Source organism: Cynara cardunculus (genome assembly GCF_001531365.2).
Source record: "Cynara cardunculus var. scolymus isolate 2C chromosome LG 17, CcrdV1, whole genome shotgun sequence".
Lineage (NCBI taxonomy): Eukaryota > Viridiplantae > Streptophyta > Magnoliopsida > Asterales > Asteraceae > Cynara > Cynara cardunculus.
In genome coordinates, this window is record NC_037544.1 from 37,068,484 (window position 1) to 37,078,591 (window position 10,108).

A 10,108-nucleotide genomic window follows, 5' to 3' on the forward strand; every position below is an offset into this window, starting at 1 on the left:
CCTTCACAGCGTTTTGCTGTGAAGTTTCAAGTGTAAAAAAATGGTTTTACGAGTCTTACGAAAACGAGTTGATATCACGTGAACCCAACCTTATACGTATGTGTGTCTATGTGTGTGTGTGTATATATATATATATATATATATATATAACAATTTAATTAATTTGTAAATAAATAATATATTTCTTTAAAAAAAATAAGGGTTTTCAATTTCATTTGCATATATTCTAGAAATTAAATCATGCAATTATTAATTTCACGTATATATATAGCAAATAAATACATACATATATAATATATATTATCAAACCTTAATATAATTAATTACCTAAAAATAAAATTAGAAAAGGTCTAGTAGATGAATCAATCATTAATTAGTGACGATCAACGTCTGTTGTTAAACCCGTTCCTAACAACTTCAACAACAGATTTAATTGCGTAGCAATAGATTTTGTTAGCATTTTCCCCTGAACTTCAGAACCATTGCGATGAATGATTAAAGTTAGCGACTTCACTGATCACTTGCCGGAAATCAAAATCTTCGAGTAGAAAATCACCATCGGAGTTCGTCATTCCATCCCCATTGTCACGCCAAGATGCATAATTGTTTCCCATCAGAAATGCATTTGGGGACGAACCCTGATTCTCTTGAAAAGACGATACATTGTCGTTGAAATTGGCATCGTTTGAATTTGATATCATCATCGGTTGTTGATAATCCGCCACGTTCATGGAATCATCAAAGATGGGCTTAGGTATCGTTTGATAGTAGTCGGCTTCTTGTTTGGGTAGCAATGTTGTCGGATCGCTACACCGCATTAGGTTGATGGAGGTGGTCATCGTTGCAGTGGTGGTGGTGGTGGTGGTGGTCGAGTTATACGATGACGACAATTTCTTCTTCAACTTGGTGTTCCAGTGATTCTTGACGTCGTTATCTGTTCTTCCCCGTAAATGGGATGCTATCACAGACCACCTGAAAATTTAATCAACATATTCATCAATAATTACTTTAAAATATTTAGCAAAAACTCATAAAAATAACTTATCAAGGATCTTATATAGTTTATTACTGCAAATATATAACAATTAATTTTCATTTAAGTATAGTATTTAATGTATTGATTAACATATATTTGTTTCACAATGTATTTGTTCCATATGTATTCAGTTCACAATGTAAAACTTTTTTACGTGTATTTAATAGTTTCACAAACATGCCAAAAAGTTTCACATTATAACCGAGTACATGTAAAACAGACACATAATGAGACAAGTATAGGTTAGGGGTTGTTTGCCAATTGTTGGTTTGGTGCAGAATGATTAAGAGGCTCTCATGATATAGTGCAAAATGAAATATAATTGTTTGGTAATTGTGTACAATGAAATTAAGGATCTTAATGGTTAAGAGAGATTCAAGATACAAATTCATTCAGAGGGTTTTAAAATCATTAAGAGACAGACTTTTATTTTGCCAAACAAGATTCACCTCTTAATGATCCAGAGGTTACCTGTTAATGAAACTATTATGAGGTAAACAAACAACCCCTTAATCATTACATGAAATTACAGCCATAAATGAAAAAAAAATCATATGAAATAACATATAATGCACTGATTCTCAAAGATCTCACAAAGTATAGAGTTCTCAAAAGAAGACCCCCACGACGTAATACCTTACAAAATTGATAGTCACTCGATAACTCTCTCGCTCATTCAGTACCACCTAAAACCATAAAAACAAAATCGAGATAGAACCAAAGGGCCTTTGGCCTAGCAGTATGTGAGAGCTTAGTCTCGTAGGAGGTCAAGGGTTCAAACCCCACCAAATGTGAGCAGGGTGTGTGAGTTTATTTGTTCTATCTGCCGTATATAAATATTATATACTTCAAAAAAATCCAGATGGACGAAAAATACAACGAAACGTGAAGCATAATTGATCAAGATTCGAGTTATCAACTTCAAAATCGACATCGGATTACGCTGCAACGTACGAATACGATTCTATAAGGTTTTGCTTTTTCTACATTTTATGCATTTTTCAAATTTGTCAAAATTCATGCTTTGTATTTAATTTGCAAGGAAAATAAAAATATAATACTTTGAAAAGTCATTTAATTCAAGTATAAAGTGTATGTTAATTTGAACCGGTCTGCATCCAATGTTTGACATAGACATACACTTTAAGTATAACAATATTAAATTTAGTTAAATTGCATGAAAAAATAACGTAAGTTAACTTAATTTTTATTTTGGGTTGAAAACTTTTATTTTAGTACCTAAGATGTAAATTTTTAAACAGTTAAGTACTCATGTAACCGGTTGAAGACTAATTTTAGATTAATAAAATTCATGTCACTAACCACGTCAGCAAATAATATTGAGTATTACTCACAACATCAGCATGATAAACAGTTAATGTTTCAACCTATTACCCGGGTACTTAAATATTTAAAATTTTACATCTTAGGTATCAAAATGTAAATTTTAAAAGTACGTTACTTAGAATAGAATCAAGTTAAAGTACGTTACTTTTTCATGCAATTTGCTCTTAAATTTGCAACCGAAAACTCAAAAATCACTTAATTCAAATATATATATATATATATATGTGTGTGTGTGTGTGTGTGTGGAGAACACCTCTATTTTACGAAAACGTGAAAACACTCTTGTCACATGTAATAATAAATGTGACGGCACCTGGTGGTTGCAGAAGACTTGGCCCGCGACCTAAGTCACTCCAAAGGTCATTTCATTCATTAATTTAGTATCAAACGCGCATCATATGTGATAGATTAAAGTATCACATCAAAAACACTCTTATCACATGTGACAATACATGTGAGGGAGCTTAGAGTACGGACGACCTTTGTCGCAACCTAGTCGTCCCGCAACCTAGGTCGCGTCAAAGGTCGTCCGCATCGACAATTTAATATCACATATATATCATATATGATAACCTATAGTAAAAAGGTGTTGTCGTCTTTTTTGTAAAATGAATATGTTCTTGTTATATCCTTTCTTATGTGTATGTATATACTTGGATCATGTGATACCAAACTGTTTTCGTGAGATCCGTGAGACCATTTTTTTACACTTGAAACTTCACAATAAAACACTCATGTGAAAAAAACCTTTATAGTGTTTTTGCTATAATGGTTCAGATTTTTTTTCTTTTAGAGTGTTTTACTATAAAGTTTCAAGTACAAAACTATAGTCTCACAAAAAAAGATTCATCAACCCTACATAAAGCGTATGATATAAACTTGCCTGCTTCCGATATTGACATAGAGAGATGATATAATATCATCTTCTTCTTCAGTAAAACCTCCAAGTTTTATATCTGGTCTTAAATAATTCAACCATCTGAGTCGACAACTTTTCCCACATCGTTTTAACCCTAATTAACACATCAAATCAAAACAAATTTATTCACAAAAATGATGTTCTTGAGACATTTACCAAGACAGATCATTAGGGAATTGGTAAGTAACATATATACATATATATATATATATATATATATATATCTCGAGGTTCTTGATACATTCACCAAGACAGATCATTAGGGTTGGTAAGTAACATATATATATATATATATATATATATATATATATATAAGCATCGATCAAGACTAGAATATGTAAATGGGACCCAAACATCTTCATCAAGAACAAAGCAAGGAAACATTTTGTTCGATTGTTTGACCACCATTTTGTGAACAAAAGGGAAATCAGAAAGAAAGAAAATAGATGATTCTTTGGAGCATTGATTGAATCTTGAGTTCATATAGATTATATATATATATATATATATATATATATGTAGATAGATAGATAGAGAGAGAGAGAGACCTGCTTTGTGAGGCAAGGCAATCCAGTTGCCACCAGTGCCATGGTTCTGAATATGGTTTCTGAGAATGGTGTCTTCTTCAGGTGACCATGGGCCTCTCTTCACTTTTGATTTATCACAACAAGGAGATCTACCCATCACACCTTCAATTTCACACACAAAACCCTACCTTAACCTTATCAACCTTAACTACTAATTACATACAACTATATATATATAATGTGTCTCTATATATATATTCTTCAAATATGCATGAATTTATAGCTAGACAATCACTTCTTTTACATACATATATACGCATATATAAGTATATGTATGCACCTTGATGGAATAATCTTTATATATATATAATGTGTATATGTATATATATATACACACATGTATATATATGTATATGTATGCACCTTGATGGAACATTCTTTATATGTAGAGATATATATATATATATACACGTCACATCGATATAAGTGAACTTGGTCTAAGCTTTCTAAAGACGAAGTGAAAAAGAGAAGAAGACTTTGTCGTATTGTACACAAAAGTGGATCACCGGTTGACTTTGCAAATCATTATGTTTTGTTTCTTTGTTGAACCAACATTTGGTTGTCTTAAATAAATAATTTTTTGATAAAATTATAATACAAATTATAATTATAAAAAAATAGGTTTTGATCTTTATATGTGTGAATACGAGTTTGTAAAGAGAAGTCTTCTTCTAATTAGTGTATAGAAGTGTTTATCCGAACTCACCCGTTTTCGTTCAAACACACACACACACACATGCGTGTGCACACACACACACATGTGTGCGTGTGTTTTGAAAACAATATCTAGTTTATATTGTGAATTTCTTACATATTTGCTTCTTATGGTTTACAAAATTTTGGATCGAGTCCCTAAAACATATTAGTTACACTTGTGATCGGTATATATGGTTTGAATTTCATTAAGGATTGAGTCCATCCACCCAATGGCCTTCTAGAGCCTTGTGTCAAGTGACATCACTTGCACCGCACATGAAAGCAAAAATATCCTTTTTTCCCTTCTTTTCCATCCCGACCTCATTCTTCCTGAATCTAGAAAACACTTAAGAAACCTAAAATATCCCTATCTAAAAAGAGTGTTTGTGAAGAAAAATCCAAGACCTATACAAATCTCAATCCACTGTTCTCTCAAAGAAATTAGGGTTTTCAATAAGAGCAGCCATGGTGAAAAATCCATAACACAAACGGGATCCTTGTCCTCTTGAAGAAGAAATATATTAGGGTTGTTTGTAAGAGGTGGCCATGGAGAAAAATATATAACCTAAACATGTCTCAATCCCTTGTCATCTCGAAGAAATTAGGTTTTCAATAAAATGCCCATGGAGAAAGATCCAAAACCCAAAAATCCGAAAAGAGGTATCTTCTTCATGTTGTTCCTCTTCGGCACAAAAAGACCCTGTCGTACATCTTACATCATCTCCATATTCGTTTTTGTGATAGTGTGATATTGGAGTATTGACACTGGATTGGAAGGAGGTTTGAGTGAACACCGAGGGGTTCCATTCTATTGCTAGCATTAGAATGGGAACGAGAGGGTAGTGAATGGGGTATGTTGACAAATGGGTAAGAAAAGGGGTGATGATGTATGTGAGGAAAGCTTGCATGAACGAGATTTAGGAAGAAGAATTGTTTTAACAAAGGGACGAATTGGTGCACTGCATTAATGATTGCTTACTGAATCATCCATGACGAGAATTGGGATTCAGAGCAATGATAAAAATGGGATCAAAGCTGATTCAGAAGAGACCAACAACGGATGAACAAAGAGACAAGAATTGAGGATCAAATCAAGATTTAGGGTTTTCTTTTCATTTTGATTCGTATAGATTCAGGTTTTTGTTTGATTTCAGGGTTTTATACCACAAGCCTTGTGTTGGTTAATTTGTATTACATTCGTTATATTCTAAATTATGGATCGAAAAACATGAATTTATGTTTATATATGTTCTTTAAGTCTTTAGGATTGAAGACGAATCCCAATGAAGAAAAAAGGGCGCGCAAAGATGAAGGGTAAAAAGACTAACTTGCCTTCATTGATGAAGGACAGATGCATGATGCATCTACTTAATGGTCAAACATGGATAATATTAATCAGGAAGATCTAATTAATCTGTAATAAAATATAAACCACAGTGATCATAAACGCATTTGAGGGTCCAATACGTAATTTCGAACAATACCACGAGGACAAAATTGTAATTTGGTTATATATTTGTTTAAATTTGATGGGAAAGAGAGAACCGGGTCAATGCAGGTTGCATGAAATGTCAAAAGGATTTACCCTTGGGTTTAGTCAACAACATATGTGTTCATACACTACACAACCTTTTCTATTTTCTATTTTCTATTTTTAATAAAAAAATATGGAACTTTTTTTATCTAAATTAAAAAAAAAAAAAAGACTTTTGGACGAAGTCTATTATAGTCTGATGTGTAAATTGTATTTATATATATAGGTGGAGGTTCAAACGAGAACACTTTCATTTTATGAGAACACGAGGACATTCTTATCACATGTGATAATACGCCTGAGGGGACCCTGTGATGTGCGAACGACGTGCTATACGACTTAGGCCGCATCAAAGATTGTCCGCGTCTATGATTTAGCATCACATGTGATGGTCTTGATGAATTATAGTATCATATCAACAACACTCTTATCACATGTGATAATACTTGTGAGAGGGCTTAGTGGTGTAAGGGCGACTTGGCCCGCAACCAAGATCGCATCGAGAATCGTCCGCGTCTCTGATTTAGTATCATATGTGATGAAATAATAATATCACATGTAATTGTCTATAGTAAAAATGTGTTCTTTCGTTCTCGTAAAATAAAGGTGTTCTCGTTTGAACTCTTCAATATATATATTATTAAATCTTATAATAAAAAAACAGACTTGAAACAATTTAAACAACAAAACTACAAAATTTTTATAGTTAAAATATGACTAAAATTATATATATATATATATATATATGTGTGTGTGTGTGTGTGTGTGTTTTTTTTATTAAAATTATTTTTTAACAATTACACAATTTTCTTCTAATTTTAGTTAAAATAACATATATAAATAGTTAATTTAAGATAAAAGAATTATATAAAGATAAAATGATAGATAACAGATCACTATTATTTATGATTTTATTAAATAATCGGAATAAAATTAATATATAATGATGTAAATGATATGCTTCTATGATTACAAATGTATTATCGATATTTTTTTATCAAATATTAAATGAAAAGATGTAACACGATCATCCAGGGTGAACAAGAATTGGGGATCGGGTGCAAGCGAAATTCCCGCCAAGAAAACGGAAGAATCTCAACTCATGTCCTGGTTTAGAATTTTTAGCTTTCTCGATGGGAAACCAGCAACAAATCCTTTGTCAACCACAACTTTACAAGGGTGGTGCCCAATTGGTTTGAGTTTGGGCTCCAAAGGTCAATAGCGTCTAGAGATCCCAGGTTCGAATCCAATGAAAAATGAAAATCCCTTGTGGCCATAGAGGTTCAAATGCGGTGACTGTAGACTACTCGCAAAGCGGGTGGTCTCTTTGGAACCATCCTCTTGACCACCAGGGATCCCCATCGCCGATGGAGACCACTATACGGACAGATCTTAAGTGGTGCATATGGTGGCACGTGCCACCATACTATTCCTCCATCGAAGAGTAAAAAAAAATTAGGTTCGTGAAAGGTGCAACCGTATTAGTTTGTTGTGTGCCACCGTATGTATTTTGAAACTACAATGAGAACAAATTTTATTTGGTAGAGTTGGTTTGCAAGGCTTTTATTCCACCCAAACTCCAGTTCGAATTTTTATTAGTATCATTTTCTTAGTCAAATGATGCCACCATTTGAAACAAATTCCGTATATTTGATTCTTATAGTCAAACGGTACCACCTTCTTAACCTATGATTCTTTTAAATATGTGGGTCTTGTATATTATTTTGGATTTATGGCGGTAGTCAATTCAAGTGATCAGGGTGGCAATCCTAATTAAGGATGGTGGGAATCCAAATTTCAGACTTTAGGTACACCTCTTATAAATCAGAATTAAGATCAAATTTTAGACTTCAGCACCTCTTAAAAAACAAACATCACATAAATGAGGGATTAGATTTGTCATTTTATTCTCTGATGAAATTTGAATATAAAACGACTAAAATGATCCTCATGCATGTGAGAAACACATAACTCCAGTTAACAGGAAAAGTTTCACGGAATTAGTGCTAGAGACTAAAATCATAATAAAATGACAAATTACATGAAAAAAATAATGTACTTTAACTTGATTCCTATTTTGAGTAATGTACTATCAAAATTTTCATTTTGGTACCTAATTGTTTAAAATTTTACATCTTAAATACCAAAATTGAAGTTTTGAAAATACGTTATCCGAAATAGGAATCAAGTGAAAGTACGTTATTTTTCATGCAATTTGTCTAATTTTTTACGATAATAACAACAGTAATTATATTATTTATGTATTTCAAGATTTTTGAAATTCTTCTTTTACATTTTGGAAAGGTCAAAGTGAAAAAATCTTTTAATAAAAAGGGGATAGATTACAATGAATAGTAACAATTTTTATATTTCTAATACAATTATTGAATTTTTAAAATCTCTTATGTTTGAGAGTTTTTAAAATCTTTGAATTATTAAGAAGTGAATCTTGTTTGGTAAAAAAATATGTCTTTTAAGGGGTTTAAAATCCTCTGAATGATTTTGTATCATGAATCTCACTTAACCATTGATAGCCCTAATCTCATTGTACACAATTACCAAACAATTATATTTCATTTTACACTATATCATGAGAGCCTCTTAATCATTCTGACCACTTAATCATTATGCATCAAACCATTGAGCAATTGCCAAACAACCTCTTATTAATAATCAAACCGAGTAATCTTTTTAATTATCAAACTCTATCTAAAAATACTGATTCTCTTACATATCCCGACACACGCAGCTTAATCAATCAATCTTGATTCAGTCCGTCTATCTAATAAAATAAACATCAACCTGTCTTTTTAGATAATTATGATATCTGAAATCCTTAATTTAATTAGTCTATAAAATAATATGTATAATAATGATATTAATGTGTCATATGAAATGGTCAAACGTATTGGAATGGTCAAAAGGGACACTACCTCACATTTGTCATTTGGGGACCAATTTTACTCCTTCAAACTTACACTTCCCTAATAAGGTAAATTATGTTTTTTTTCATTTCAATCAATTTACTTTTTACCATATTTATATTAATTATTATAAAATATTTGACAAAAACTCTTAAAAACCATCTTCTATATATTAAGCAGTACTGCTTATTAATGCATATTACTTAAAATTCAAGATTACAAGTAAATTGTGCATAAATACAACTTATTAAGCTTTATGTTTGGATTTGTATAACTAACTGCAGATAAATCTAATCAAATATAGGATAAAATTATTCTTTTAAATATAAAATCTAAAATTTTAATTAGGATAATTATTGAGTTTTAACAGAATACTTAGTTATTATCTTCATAAATATTATATTATTAAACCAAAAATTACTTCGTCATCATACATAAATTATATTATAAAAAAAATGAATTAAAGAAATTATACAAAAAAAAAATGAGAACTTTTATATATTTTTTAATTTTTTAATTTTTTTGATATTTTCAAATTTATATTTTATTAAGAAAAACATTATTGTTTGTTCAAAACCACATAAAATTTGTATTATAAAATCGAAAGAGACCAAAAAAATAAAATGAAACATTGAAAACGAGATGTGTCTCGCTACATTGGGCGAGTATCCCTATAGTATTATAAAACATTTGACAAAAACTCTTAAAAACCATTATTTATACATATTACTTAAAATTTAAGATTACAAGTAAATTGTGCGTAAGTACAACTTGTTTAACTCATATAACTAACTACAGATAAATATAATCAAATATATGATAAACATCTCATTTTAAATATTAAAAATCTAAAATATAATTAGGATAATCATTGAATTCTAACGGAATCATTATCTTTATAAAAATTATATTGTTAAGCCAAAAATAAATCACTTCACTATTAGACCTAAATTAAATTACAATAAAAAGTTGAATTAAAAAAATTATTCCAAAAAAAAAATTCTAAATAGTTAATCTGATATTAATATCGATATATTTTTTAAATTTATTTTTATTTAAAAGTAA

At 30.6% G+C, this 10,108-nt stretch overlaps 1 protein-coding gene across 1 annotated transcript; it reads right to left on the reverse strand.

Annotated features, from left to right (window-relative positions):
• Positions 1–334: 334 nt before the first annotated feature.
• LOC112500911 (transcription factor RAX2-like) lies at positions 335–4,134 on the reverse strand. Its single transcript, XM_025104528.1, has 3 exons — positions 3,851–4,134; positions 3,267–3,396; positions 335–972 (listed from the first exon to the last, which is right to left on the reverse strand). The coding sequence occupies exons 1-3, from the start codon at positions 3,984–3,986 to the stop codon at positions 474–476; spliced, it is 765 nt and encodes a 254-aa protein (XP_024960296.1). The 5' UTR covers positions 3,987–4,134; the 3' UTR covers positions 335–473.
• Positions 4,135–10,108: the final 5,974 nt, after the last annotated feature.